The sequence below is a fragment of the Cavia porcellus genome, unplaced genomic scaffold (genome assembly GCF_034190915.1).
Source record: "Cavia porcellus strain 051 isolate PalLab524CR breed Dunkin Hartley unplaced genomic scaffold, mCavPor4.1 scaffold_5, whole genome shotgun sequence".
Taxonomy (NCBI): domain Eukaryota; kingdom Metazoa; phylum Chordata; class Mammalia; order Rodentia; family Caviidae; genus Cavia; species Cavia porcellus.
Genome location: NW_026947488.1, coordinates 74180889 through 74196002, shown reverse-complemented (window position 1 = coordinate 74196002; position 15114 = coordinate 74180889). Strand labels below are relative to the sequence as shown.

At 39.3% G+C, this 15114-nt stretch overlaps 1 protein-coding gene across 1 annotated transcript; it reads left to right on the top strand.

The window, feature by feature from the left end:
* The first annotated feature begins 897 nt into the window (after positions 1 to 897).
* On the top strand, positions 898 to 14347 carry Tm4sf18 (transmembrane 4 L six family member 18). Its single transcript, XM_003476546.5, has 6 exons — positions 898 to 1050; positions 1128 to 1321; positions 4480 to 4569; positions 6769 to 6911; positions 12692 to 12872; positions 13603 to 14347. Exons 2-6 carry the CDS (start codon positions 1145 to 1147, stop codon positions 13615 to 13617), a joined length of 606 nt encoding a protein of 201 aa, XP_003476594.2. The 5' UTR covers positions 898 to 1050; positions 1128 to 1144; the 3' UTR covers positions 13618 to 14347.
* The last annotated feature ends 767 nt before the right edge of the window (positions 14348 to 15114 follow it).

The window sequence follows — 15114 nt, the reverse complement described above, 5'->3', positions numbered from 1 at the left end:
TGACTGATAGCTATCAGGCTGGGGATGTAGCTCAGTGATAGAGTGATTGCCTAGCATGCATGAGGCCTTGGGTTCCATCCGAGAGAGAGAGAGAGAGAGAGAGAGAGAGAGAGAGAGAGAGAGAGAGAATGGCTCCCATTTATAGCTGTCTATTTGCACCTGATATGGTGCTTTGTATAAACATCTGGTTAATCTTCACATTATTATTATCTAGGATAATGCACGCTCACAGCTGAGGAAGGCAATTCTATTTCCTGCCGTGTTCACATCATCTGTAACATGCTGGGGCCCAGACTCCTTCCTAAGATTCCTTTCTCATATCATCATAATGAGGACATCTGTGGCTCTTCTGATTTAAGGCAATAATTTAGAAGGCAGAATTCCTAATCTTTTTTCAAACTCATTCCTCACAATTAGTCAAATTAGCCTCTTTTTTTTCTCTCCTTTTCCTTAAAAGTAAGAAGAAGTATGTATTTATACCTGAGAGACAGAGCTGATAGACTCATGAAAAGAAAGCTGCACTGATCTTATAACAAGCAAATCACCAAATGTGATATCTTGTTTTTCTCACCAGTCCCTCAGTCCCTTTCCTAGTCCTGTATATACTCCTTCCAGTTTGAATAATGCTTGATAGTCACCAGACAATAAAGAACACTGAGTTAAAGATATCTATACATGGGGAACAGGCATCCCGTGCCCCAGGATGGGCATCTTTGGCAGCTTTCTCTTGAACTCTCTCTGCACTGTTGGGTGAAGTTTAACAGATTCAGTTTCAGCTCTGGTTTCAACTTCCTTCTCCAAACATGCTCAGGGTTAATTCTCCCATGCTCTCATTCAGAGGAAAATGACTTATTTCAAAAGCAGTGAAAAGCACCACATTCCTTTGGCACAGGATGAAGAGCCACTCAGCTCTTCAGCCGTGATCATTGTGTCTATTGTTCTCCGAACAGTAAACCACTATTTCACACCGAGATTGTTGGCTGCAGTTGTAGTCTAAGTCCTGGCTCCTCATGAATATGAAGTGAAGGTGTCTGACCCAGAAAGTGGCAGGTAATATAAAAGAAAGCGAAAAAGACAGGTGGGAAGAAAGACAGACTTTATGTGATCTGTCCTCTTGAAATCTGCAGGTTCCAAGCAGGGCAAAATGGGGTCTTGGAAGTGTGGAGGCTGCCTCAGCTGTCTGCTGATTCCTCTTGCACTTTGGAGTATCATTGTGAATATATTATTGTACTTTCCAAATGGGCAAGCTTTCTATGCATCCAGCAATAAGCTCACCAACTACGTGTGGTATTTTGAAGGACTCTGTTTCTCAGGAGTGATGGTAAGTATGACTTTTAGATTTGGAATTGCAGAATGGGGAGCTGCAGGAAAATCATCCTAGTGATCCTGGGCTTGAGATTTAGGAGATAAGTAGAGGAGGAGGGGAGGTGGTCCTCTAGGATTCGGGGTGTAGCTTTGTTTTCAATCAGCTACTCAGCAATGTAGCTTCAGTAAAGCAGGAAGTTAGTCTTAAATCAAAGTGTGTGGGACACTGGCTTGTAAAAACATTAAGCTGAAAAATATCACAAACTGTGCGAGTCAGTTTAAACTACTTAATCCTCACCGAACTTTTCTTTTCCATAACAGATTTTTCTATCTGCACAATAATTTCTCTACCTTGAGGGGGCATTGTGACAGGGTAAAAAAATCAGTGACACGGAGAGTCGCGAACCTGCCTCAAAGCTAAACTCTGTCAAGGGTGCTGTGAGAGCTTTAGTGAGCGCCTCATTGTGCCTTAGAGTTTTGTGCTAAAAGTGTGAATAATTACACATAATTTTCAGGGTGACTATGAGGAATAAATAAAATCACATAAAGTGCCAAGCTGACATACAGTAGTAGGTAGCCAGTGCTATTGTGATTGTAACAACTCATTAGAATGAGAAACATTAGCACTAAGTAGCCCTCTTTATACCTCCAAGGTGGCTGCAGGGTGCTTTTTAAATATGAAGTCAAATTACCCATGGTAAGAACTCATGCTTTCCTGACAGCTTTGTATTTTTTAAAAATAAACTGAAAAAAAAAAAAAAAACTAGTAGTAAATCATGTTAGTAACCTAAAAAGAAAGATGCTTTTCTAGATCATTCTGTTTCTAAAAACAATATATGTGTACTGTAACTTTGCTAGGTCACGAATAATGTAGAAGAATATTCATTACAATTTATCTACATCTTTATATGTTCGATTATTACAATATCTGAATAGCTGCGCTGGAAACTAGTTTTTGTTTCATTTTGCTTTACATACTAAATTAGTAAACTTGAAGATATTAGTCTGCAGGGCTATCGAAGTTGCTGTGGAATAGGTACATGACTTACTTTGTCAGTGGCATTGCAAATAAATTCAAATCTGTGGGAGAAGGGTTGGTGCCTTGAATCAAAGTCTATGAAAGTGTTTACATCCTCAGACTCAGGGGTGCTAAATCTTATCATTAATTCTGAGGAAATACTCCAATATAATGAGTGATAGGCACAGATGTTTGTTGTAATGACTGACACATTGTATGACTTGACAAGTGTAAGATTTAACTAAGCACCTCGTCAGGGGGCCAGGGTCTCACTCTGTAAACATTCTGAGCCTGTGCAAGAGAAGGGCACCAAGGTGCTGTGAGTGCTACACTTATTCAAGGGCAGGGAGGCCTACCTGCAATATAAGGGAGGAGAGGAGCCCCTCCTTTGCTCTGGCTGCTTTTGCTGTCTTCTGCCAGCTGGAACTGTTGCCCCTCCATGCCGCCCTGCCTCGCAGCAAGCTGATTACAGACTGAAACCTCCACAAACCGAACTCAATACATTTTTTCCTTCCTTAATTTTGGATGCTAGTTATTTTGTCTAAACAATGAAAGAAAAGTAAGTAGGGTATTCGTAATAGCATTATTTGTAATAGTAAATAACTTGAAGGAGCATCCTAATAGAGGAAGGTTGAATAAATTTTGGCATACTCTCTCCATACACTGATAAAAATCTAATGATGGAAATATGACAACATAGGAATTGCATATTATTTCATATTAGGTAAAAAAGACACAACAAAATTGGATTAATTATTATTGCAACTATGTAAAACATGGATATAAGAAAACACTGAAAATAAATGGAATTATGGGTAATTTTCCTCCATTATTTTTGAGTCCCCTGTGTTGCAGTTGTTTTAAAACAAGTAAAGAAAAAAAAACCAATGCAGTGTGTCCTTTAACAGTTGATGTCTGAGCAACAGGACACTAGGGCATAGATTTAATTATTTCTGCCAGTGTTTTTATGAAGCTGATTGTCATACTTCAGCTTTGCCTCATTATGTAATTGTAATGAATGAAAAAGGTGTAAGGTGTAAATAAGATTAAGTCAGAATGTACTAAAATCTGTAGTAACTAATAGTGTTGGAAGCAGAGAAATGTAAGACTCAATGGCTTATACTCCAGATAAAATTGAAAACGGTGTTTTCTATTTTTAGGAATTATTTTAATTTTCCAGGAAATGTATTATTATAACTGCATAAAATATTTTGGGGTGAAAGGGAGAAATATAGATAAATAATTCAATGGACAGATAAAAGTTGAAGGAATTTGGAAACTGGATATATTGGCTACAAATAGTAAAATAACACTGAAATCGGATTTAGGACTTGGTCCTGAGCACTGGGTATAAGGGAGGGAAGGAGAATTTCCCACAGGTTGTGGTTCATAACTGAAATCATAATATATTATAAATAGCCAGAAATTATAATAGAAAGTCATCCATACTCCAGAACTTGGGCTCCTTGTTAAGGTTAGAGAGAGAGAAAGAGAGAGAGAGAGAGAGAGAGAGAGAGAGAGACAGAGAGACAGAGAGACAGAGAGACAGAGAGACAGAGAGTGTGTGTAGAATGCTAGGATTCTTTCAGTTTGCTGCTTCAAACATGCAAAGCACACTAGAAAATTCGAACCTGAGCTGGTCCGACTGCAGAGGGACACTGAACTTACTTTAAAGCCTCATAGTTTCAGGCTAGCCATTCTTGTGGTCTCCTTCCCTAGAAGGAAGGAAATGGACAGAGACTGGCAAACCGCTAACTCTGGTGAATAGTCTTCCTTTGTCCTCCACAGATTAGTAAAACAGTGAAAAAGCAGCCTTGCTGCCAAACAGGGCATTGTCCCCACCCAACCATCTACTCCTCCATAAACACTAGCTTTGGATTTTTGCAAACCATGATAATAATAGTAATATTTATTAATCACTTACTCTAAACCTAGCACTAAGCTCAAACGTTACATATTATGTCATGACCACGCAGTGAAGTAAGTTCTCACACTGTGTTACAGAGAAAGACTCTCAAAGTCACACAGCTAGCTAGCGGCAGAGCTAGGATTTGAACCCGGACCTGCCCGACTCCATGGGTTTGTGCGTGGTCTCTGTCCTCTGATCAGGAGTGTAGTGCTCCGTTTCTCACGTTTTCTCTCTCCCCTCCTTACAGATGCTTATCGTAGCTGCTGTTCTCCTTGTATTGGACACTGATAACCGCTATAAATGTTGCCAGAGTGAAAACTGCAGTAAAAAGTACATGGTAAGAGTGGTGGTTCGGGGTGGGGTGTCATTCCTAACATCGTAGGCTTGCTGTGCTGGCTTTGTCTGGTCTCAGCCTGTGGATTTATCAAGTAGCTATTAAATTATAGAGGTTTTTGCCTTTACCTATAAATTAACATGTCTCAAAATAGATCAATTTTTCTCTCAAATCAAACCACCCTTTTTAATATCTCTGTTTCTGCATCTTTTTCACCCAAGCCCCAACTTAGCGCTCTTCTCTCAGCCCATCTCCAGTCACTCTTTTCCTCCTGTGCCTGTGTTGTCCTCCTGTGTCTGTCCTTGCTCCAGGCATGAAGCTGGCTCCGCATGGAATTCTTATCTTTGGGCTCTCTCGCTTCCAGCCCGTGTGCTGCCACCACCACCAAGCCATCTTCCAAAGTACATTCGGTCATGTCATTTCCTTGCTCAAAAACCAGCTTCATGACTTCTTAGAAAAATAGGGCAGGGTAAGTTCAAAATGAGCCCGGAATGCTGGAAAGGAAAGGGCTGTTCTAAATAGGAACAGTTTTGTCATGTCAAAGGACTTGACGTAAATAAACGGGTTTTCCCTTGGCCAACTCTGGACACATACCAGAATAATGCAGGTTGGGATTGTAGCACATTCTATTATAAAACTTATGAGTCCAAAATAATGTTGAAAGAGAAAAGCAAAGGAGATAAAAAGGGGAAATGAAAATTCTGTGCAGAAAAGTGATAACATAAAACACAAGACATGAACATTATAAAGCTGCACATTGCAAGCCTTAGTGTGACCACTGGTGATCTTTGCCAGGGAGGCTCATTAGGGGATGCAGGATCCATCAGGTGAAGTGTTGCTAGGAAATGATGATGACACTTCCTCAAAGTACTACCTCATTTACTAGTAACTCACTTACTGGTAAGTAACAACCAGTTACTTACTAAGTGCAAAACAGAAAATGCTCCTGTACAGGGCAGAGATCTGAAAGATGCCCTTAGCCAAGAGAACAAACCTAGCACCACCAATAGCACACGAGAAACACACAGTATAAAGCATATCACTCAAGTGATCCGGGTTAAACATTTGCATCCACGTGTGGTAAACAATTAGAAAAGCCCAGAATGTGGGTAGTCATAAGACAATTGGTGGGCTTCCTTTAAACAATTGATTATGAAAAACAAATAGTCAAACTGGTGTAGATTAAAGGAAACCAGGATGGTATAGCCTTGACTGGACCTTGTAGGAAAAGTTCTCAAGAGTCACAAGTAATAAACTTGCTATCCTTAGAAAAGATGCATGCTAATAAATTTAAGATTATAATGCTTATAAATTCACTTTCAAATGGTTCAGCACAAAAATGTACCAATAAATGTGTGCGTGTATATGTACACATACAGAGACCACAAAAAGCGTAAAATATTCAGGGAAAGGGAGTCTGGATAAAAGGTATACAGGGGTTTGTGGTATGATACTTCGCTCTGCTTTATAGATTTAAAAATTTTAAGTAAAATATTGTTGGGAAGATGTCCTTAGCCAAGAAGGGAGCCTGGATCCTCCATCTAACACCCAGGCATCTGTCAAGCTGCGTTCACTCTGTGTGCTGAAGGCTGGTGCTGCCGGCCGGGCTTCCCCAGTGCGAGCCCATGGCAATGGGCCTCCAGAACTCCCTCCCTGGCCCTGCCCATGGCCTCACAACTCTGCCTGTGCCCAGCTGCCTGTGAATATTACTCATGCTTCCTGCTCTGAGGAAAACACCCTCTTCCCCCTCAATTCCACCCTTAATATCTAGGGTGACACAGGACATTCCCTTTTATCTCTATGTGAAAATGTTAACATATCTTCACAGCCTAAAAGCAAAGGTTATAGCTTTTCTTTCGTACAGAACCATTCATATCTAGAGAAGAACAGGTCTTATAAACAGCTAGGTTTGATCGATCACATCCCTTCACCACATTTCTGTAAGAGGTGATCCTCATTTTGATGTCAAAACTCCAGAAAAAAGGAAAAATGCAATAAATTATCCAGTTTTCCCTATACAACAGCAAACAAATAGTCATTTTCAGATGCATTGTAAAGACCACTATATTTGGGGTCATTTGGGGGGGGGCATTTGGCATTACCTAAGTGATCATGGGTGTGCCTGGGAGATACACATTTGAAAATGTAAGCACACTACCCCTTTGGCCAGCCTATGGCAATAACCTTCTGTGTTTCATTTAGACACTGCTGTCAGTTATCTTTTCTGCCCTTGGAATCACTTTCTCTGGATACTGCCTGGTCATATCTGCTTTGGGTCTTGTGCAGGGCCCATACTGCCGCACCCAGGATGGCTGGCACTATGCGTTTGAAAGCACTGCAGGACGGTAAGGAGTAAACCCCACACCAAGGAGCGTGGAATCCAGAAACCCCTGGGTTCATGCCTAAGCCCATTTGCCACAAGAACTGTGGGATTCTAACTGGTAAACTTTTCAGATCAGTTTGTTATCACACAGATCTTTAAATAGACGCTTACTTTGTCCAATGTTTTAATGCAATATGCAGTTAGTATTTTGAAGCTCTCATGGACATATCCAAAGGAAAGGTATATTTTCCCATGTTTTAAAGTAGGATGGATCAGAATTCAATGCATGAATCTTAGGACCTCACGGTTACTGTGGTCTGGTAACCGCTGGCATTTGGTTCAGTCTCGTTTTGTGGGCAGGTTGAGCAAGTGATTTCTGACAGGTGTGGGGCTGAGATGGAGTTATGGCCCCCATTAATAGCCACTCTGGGCTACAGCAACAGGGCAACACAGAGGTAAAACTGGATGAGGGGGCCATGGGCTCTGAGATCCAGGACATGACTAGACATGAGGTTGTAGAAGGAGCCAGGAGCCCACTGAGCTTGCCCAAAATGCGGGCACACTTAGCAAGCCAATCCTGGATCTCAGAATGCCTCACTCTGGCTCTGTGCTGGCTTTACTGGGTGAGCAAGTACCTGCTGAGGTAGCTCGGGCCAGAAAGAGATATGAGAGAGAGTTTCTTTGTCTTTATCCTGTGCTCAGAATTCTAATGGAATGATATGAGAGAGTGTCTACACAATTCCCAAGGAAGTTACATTTTCTTCTTAGCTCCCAGCAATCAGCTATTTGTGTTCAGGGGCCTTGTCTATCTGGGATGTCACATGCACCCCTGCGCCTCCATGGCAGAGGTGCATCTGTGCCCAGAGCGCCTTCATTGTGAACATTTGATACAGGGCCACATGCTCTGACTTCTTTTAGTAAGCAGGAGTTTCCCTTAGGTAAGGGGGATCCCAACAGTAACCTCAGGGATTCCTGAATAATTGGAGGAGATTCCTATGAGATTGAAGGGGCTCAGGAAAGAGGATCTTAATGTAAAAATTCCTTCTGGGGTGGAGGGAAGACTCTCACCCCTTCTTTTATGCTACCAGCCACTGAAATTTTCCCTGCCACTATAATAAGTGCCTCCCTTTTCAATGCATGAATCTTAGGCTGCCCACCTACCTCTTCACCACTCCTGTCTTTGATGCTTTTGTTCATTTGCCTCTTTCTGTAATAGAAATATTTGGAGGTCATATGGGTAAGCCAGTAGCTGTTGTTGTAGTTTCCAAAACTTGAAAGGTGCAGGGTGGAATGACAAACAATACTGAAATTGAACATATCAGCTATTCACTTGTGGGATTATTTAGCAATAGTTACTGAGTACCTACTATGTTCAAGATTTGGGCCAAGTGCTACACAGAATCAGACATAAAGTATTGAGACACCCCCTCCCTCCATGTAGATACCATTAGAATATTAGCAATGGATGCCTTAGGGTGAATGTTGCCCTTGGAGCATAGATCTTTGATGCTTATAGTTCTTAAGTATTTCCTCTCCTACTAATAAACTATATGACCTTTGACATATATCTGTATATCTCTGAATCTCTGTAAATTGGAGTCATAATCATTTTGAACTCACAGAATTGAGAATTAAATGGAAGTGATGCATGAAGGAGCTGTAATAAATTTTTGTGACCTGCCAAATTTTATTATTATTGTCATTACCATGACTACTTCTTTATGTCACCTGATATTCTCAGTCTGCCAGCTGCCCAGCCTGTGTGATGCTGCCATGACTCATAAGGACAGGTGAGGATCCTGAATCCACTGTAGTTCTTAAAACACTTTTAATTGGTAGATGTTTATAGTACACAGTGATTGCTTTCATAGTGGGAAGTTGGTCCATGTACATGACACATCTTAATTATTTTTGATCCTCTTCCCATCTCCTACTTTCTCTCCCCCTTCCCTCTCTCTCTTGATCCCTTTTCCTTTTGCTAAAGTTCAATCTCTTTATTTTCTATTATCAGTTGTTCTTTTTGCTCTTTTATGTATTTATACTTTGGATTTCTCATATAAGAGAAAATGTGATATTTAAGCTTGTGTGTCTGATTTATTTCACTTAAATTACGGTGTCATGATTCATCCATTTTCCTACAAATAACTCATATTTATTCTTCTTTCTGGCAGAATAAAACTCCATTGTGTATAAATACCACATTTTCTTTATCCATTTATCTGTGGATAAGCATATAAGCTGCTTCCAAGATTTAACTATTGTGAATTACGCTGCTATAAACACAGGTATACGTGTGTCACTGTAATAAGATGCCTTAACAGTTTTGGGGAGATGTCTAGAAGGGGAATAGGTGGGTCAAATAAAATCTCTATTTTTATCTTTTTGAAGAATCTTCATACTTATTTTTATAAATTCTGCTTGTTGTACTTGCATTATAATTTGATTCTAGGAACTAATTTCTTCCTTGATTTTTTTTTGTGATCCATTGATTAATCAAGAGCATATTGTTCAATTTTCGTCTATTTGCATAATTGCTGTGGTTTCTTTTGCCTCTGATTTCTAATTTCACTGCACTACGGTCTTTTACTATGCATGGGATAATTTTAATTCTTTCATATTTACTTAAGCCTGCTTTATGGGATAGTATGTGGTCTATTTTGAAAAAGGTTCCATGAGCTGCTGACGGGAATGTGCATTTTGTTGTTGGGGGAAATACTCTGTAAATATCTATTGCATTCATTTCTTTGAAGATATAGTTCAACACTGATTTTTCATTGTTTTTTCTTTACTAGTTGATCTATTTGTGATATAATGGTATTAAATTCCCTAACTATAATTATGTTGATGTTTATCTAGTCTTTTATGTCCAGTACTGTTTGTTTTATAAAGTTAAGTGCACCGATGTTTGGTGCATATATATTTATAATTGTTATTGAATTGTTGCCTTAAACAATATGTCATGATCCTTTTGCCTCATCTGATCAGTTTTGGCTTGAAGACCACGTTGTCTGCAAATAAGATAACTACTTTTACTTGTTTTCAGGCTCCTGTTGCATGGAACATTGTCTTTATCTTTTGATTTCCAATCTCTATTGTCTTTTTGGATTAGGTGTGTTTTTGTATACAGCATGCAATTGAGTTTTGTTTTTTGATTCAACCTGCCAATCTGTGTCTTTTGAGACCATTTATGTTGAGACCATTTATGTTGAGAGTTATTACTGAAACATATTGACTTATTTCTACATTGCATTATTTCCTTGTTGCTGATTTCATTTCTTTTCCCCTTTTCCTTAACTATTCATATTGCTTGATGTATTTATTCCCTTAGACATTTTGCCATTTGTTGGCTTCCTTGTATCTTTCAGCAGATCCCTGAGAACTCTTTAGAGCACAAGTTTGGTGACCATGAATTGCTTTTATCATGGGAAAGTGACAGGTGCTCTTTGTCATTTCTCCATCAATTCTGAAACATAGTTTTGTAGGACATATCATTCTGGATTGAAAGTTGTTTTCTTTTAGAATATGAAACTCTTTAATTCTTGTTCTCTGTGGCTGTAAGATGACAAGTCTATTGTAATTCTAATGAGTTTACTTTTATAAGAGATAGTTGCTTTTTTCTAACAGGTTTTAAGATTCTGTGTCTGTGCTGAACTTCTGGGATTTTGTCTATGGTGATGTGCTGTGGAGAAGTTTTTTTTCTGATTGTGGCTCTTTGGGGTCCAGTACACCTCATTAGCTATATATTACATTCTTTCCTTACATTTGGAAAGTTTTCTGCTTTTATTTCTATAAATGGGTTTTTATGCCATTTGTGCTGTCTTCTGATTTTTTTCAATAATTCCAGTTAATCTTTGATTAGTCTTGTTTGCATCATCCATCAGGTGTTGGATCCATTTTCATTGCTTTCTTGTTGTTTTTAAGGTATTTATGAACATATGGTCAAATACATCAGTCTTAGCTTCTGGTTTTTATATTATGTCCTTGTATTGGTTGCTCTGCTGCTCATACATTGAACAGAACTTTTTATCTCCTGGATTGTGTGTGTGTGTGTGTGTGTGTGTGTGTACTGGGAACTGAACTTGGGACCTTGCACTTGCCAGGAGGTACTGTACCCCTGAGTATATTCCCGGGCCTCTCCTGGATTTTTGTTTGGTACCTTTTTATGAACTCTAATCCTTTGCCAAAATGGGCATTCATTTGTATCGTGTTTTACAGGATCCAATCAATCTTTACATATTTCTTACCAAATATTCACAATAATTGGATATATAAACCCCATAATCCAGATAAAACTCTGGATGTCAGAGGGTAAAGTTTTGCTCCAAGATCCTGTACTCCCAGGAGTGCTGACTCCATATTCAGTGTTCATTACTGCTAAAAATAAGAACCACTAGCATTGTCAAGAGATTTTCTGAGTGCCTCTGAGATTCCACCAGCATTAGAGGGCCAGAAATAAAGACAGGGAGGAAAAGGAGAGTTAAAAGTAAGGAAATAGGAGAGAAATAAAGGAAGGAAGAAGAAAAGCAAAGAGGTCCATTCATGGTGCAGAGTGCTCACCAAGGTAGAAATCATTCTTCCCGTCCCTGGTACCAGCACCCACAGCAACCTCAGGGTTCAGGGTTCACACTGAACAGCCCTCAGGGTTCACACTGCTGTTCTGAGAAAAACTACCTTACTGGTGACTCATGGTAGTTGTAAATATCTATTTGTAGTTGTGCCCCACAGCTGTGAGGATTGTTTTTGTTTAAGGGTCCTTCAGGGAGCCCCATTCACCAGTCTGGTTCTCATGATCCAAGCAGACCTGGAGTGAGCAAGTCTATCAGGCTGACTTAATGTGGTTTTGTCTTAAACAGGAAGAGAAAAGGTGATGGTGGAAGAGATGAGAGATAGGAGATGAAAAAGGATCTGAGATGTGTTATGTATATATATGTGTACCAACTCCACAGAAGGAATGTAAACACTATGTACTACAAACATGTACTAAGAAAAAAAAATTTAAAGTGTAGGAATAAAAACATTCTTGGAAGTGTTTGAATTCTCACATTCTTGTGTTAAATGAGGCTGCTTGAAACCTTCCATCTGCTGTGTTTCCTCCTGCTGTCAGATTTTCTTAATAGCTGGCACAGCAGCTGTTCCAGATCAGAGATTCTCACTGTGTGGCTTGGAGTGGCAGCAGACCAGAGGCATCACCTGGGGACCCAGAAATGGAAAGGACTGTCTCACACAGACCCCCTGAATCACGCGCTCTGGGATGGGCCCAGAACTCTGCTTCTGATCAAGCCTTTTAGATACTGGTGGTGCAGACTCAAGTTTGATAGACATTGTTTTAAGGGCTTGGGCCAGAATCAAGGAATTGCTAACAGAATTTCTCTTTGCTATTTTGTACTATGTGTGATTTATGTCCAGTACAAGGCTAATCTCATCTTTGACCCATTTTTCACCCCTTGACAAAGGCTGTTTGCCTCCATTGGTGTTAACATGTCTGCATTTCACTGGTGTACAACTGTTCTGTGGGTGTTTTGCTACCTAATTAAACTGATATTGCTTCCAAGGTGGGCACCAGCTTATAACAAACTAAGTCTCTAGTTCAGTGCTATGCATGCAGTGTGTTTAGTCTTTACGTGCATGAATGAAAGGTTTCCCAGTGTATAATCCATACCATTCTTCAATAAAGTAATGCATTAAATTTTAGTAGTATCTATTAATTTCCCCAACACATAAATCCCTGTATCTTCCTCCTTGGACCAAGTGTGTAGGTTTAAGGGTGGGTCTTGCTGACCTTTTTTCTCCTCCCTTTCTCAGTTTCCTTACAAACACTAGCATATGGAACTGGTGTCTGGAACCTGCACACGTCGTTGAATGGAATGTCATTTTGTTTTCCATTCTCATAACACTCAGCGGGCTTCAAGTGATTGTCTGCCTCATCAGAGTAGTCATTCAGTTATCAAAGATACTGTGTGGAACCTACTCAGTCATCATCCAGGTAAGAGACACCCATAGCTCTCTGTACTCCCCCATGTTAGTCCTACTTTGCAAAATTCAATGAATATTATTCAAAGGTTTCTAGAAGTCCACCATCCCCTCCCTTTCTCCGGCTTCATTTTGCTCAAGCGCTAAAATCTCCATTTTTCTTATATTCCAATGTGTCCATCCACTTCTCTGTATGAATTGAATCAACTCAATAATCGCAAACTTTACATTCTGTGTTGCATGGCGAGGGCAAGACAGTTTTGAACGAGCACCGTTTCACTGTCCTGTGTAAAGATACCCCAAAGCATGAATAAATTTTACCAATTATGAAGAGTTTGCTTGTTCATAAGTTATTGAAAGGCTTAGAACTTTATCCTAATGAAACAACTTCTCCAAACTACTAAATCATTTTTATATTGTGTTCATTAACATGCAATTTGAAGAGGGGAAAGGTGTCTTTATACTATTGAGACTATTCCAATTTTATCTGCTAAACTACTAATATTAGTTTAGTTGTGGTTTGAACTACTAATAAGTACAGAATAAAGAAAAATTATAAATAAGATATTGTGTCTTTGGTTTAGCAATATAATCTGTATAATGTCTTTTCTAGAAGTTTCAAATAGATATTCTCTTATTCTGTCATGTTTTAAATATAAAATATAACTGTAATTGCTACTTAGATTACAGCTCATTAATCAAGCCAAACTTACGACTTATTATGTTTTTTCTTTTTTGTGTAGCCTGGAATCATCTGAATAAGGATAAGCATGTTTCCGTTATCAAGATACGAGCATCTGTCTAAGTCTTATATCCACTGTGTATACTTGAGGACAATTTTCAAATGACAGTGTTTTTTACATTTAGTATACATTGTGTCAATTTTTGAAATGTACGATTCTCACTGGAAGTTCCAACTGTGCCTCCTTTTTATTTAGAATTTTTTTCAAAGTTATACGTGCCAAAAACTTCAGAAACACTCACACTCTTTGATCAAACAAAGCCATCTGGAGAATCTGTAATACAGAAACAAGAACGGGAGATAAAGCTTCATGTAAATCTGTGTAATGGCAACATTGATTCATATACTGGAACGTTATAAATAGCCAAAGCCTAACTTGAGGGGAAGGAGTAGAGTGGTACATTATGAAATTATATGGTCATTACAGATGATATTTTAGAAATGAACAATGTTACATAGAAAGGCAAGTTACAAAGCTGGGTATGGAGTGCAGCACTTGGGAGACTGAGGCAGGAAGAGCAGTAGGAATTAAGACCAGCCTGGGCTATACAGGAAGTTCAAGGCCAGTCTGAGCTACATAGTTCCTGTTTTCAAAAACAGAAGAAACAAAAAACAACCAAATAAATGTGGATTATGAATTTATATTTTTAAGTATAAGCATATATAGTTAAACTGTTTGTTTGCTATATTATATAATTAAATTTTGAGATAGAAACTAAATAAATCTAGAAGGAAATTCACCAAAATACCAGCTATGAGTGATCTGGGTCATCAACAACTATTCTTCCTACTCTTCTATCTCTGAGGTTATTGAATATGTTTTACTATAAATATTTTTTTAAATTTTTATTATTGAGTTTTTAACCTTTCTGCAGGTATCCCAACATTAAATATCTGTAAACATCCTGCCAGAGCACTTTCAGTGGCAAAACTCCAAAAAGAATTTTATATAAGTTGATGTCTCCTAATTAACTCTTGGTCTTATTTTCTTGTTCCTCATGGTGACAAGATGTAGCCTTGTATTCGTAAGCAGCTGGGTACTACAGAAAATGACCATTTACCAGTTGAAATCTGTGTCATGGGAGTTACTGTTACATTGATAAATAGAAAAAGTTTGAGTAGAACATTTATATATAAACTTTGCTCCTGTATGTACCATGCTCCCTTGAGGACAGCAACCATGCCTCATACATCCCCAATGGCCGTGGGCCACTTCTCCATCGGCATCGTCTGTGGACACTGTCAGCACTGGCTGTGTGCTAAAACCAGACAACGGTAAGCAGGACCGGGGGTGCCTATCTCCTTGGTAACTGTGGGTCGAACATCTCCTGTAAGGGAAGCCCTTGTCCGCAGCCTTTGCTGAAGCAATCATTCTGAAGGCCAGCTGTGTCATGCAACACGTGACCCTCCTACCCTGGATCCAGCTGGCCAGAGCAGGGGTATCTCCTCAGCCTGGGAAGCATGTTGTCATTCTAGCCGTCTGACCCAGCCTGGAGTAAACATTGCCCAAATA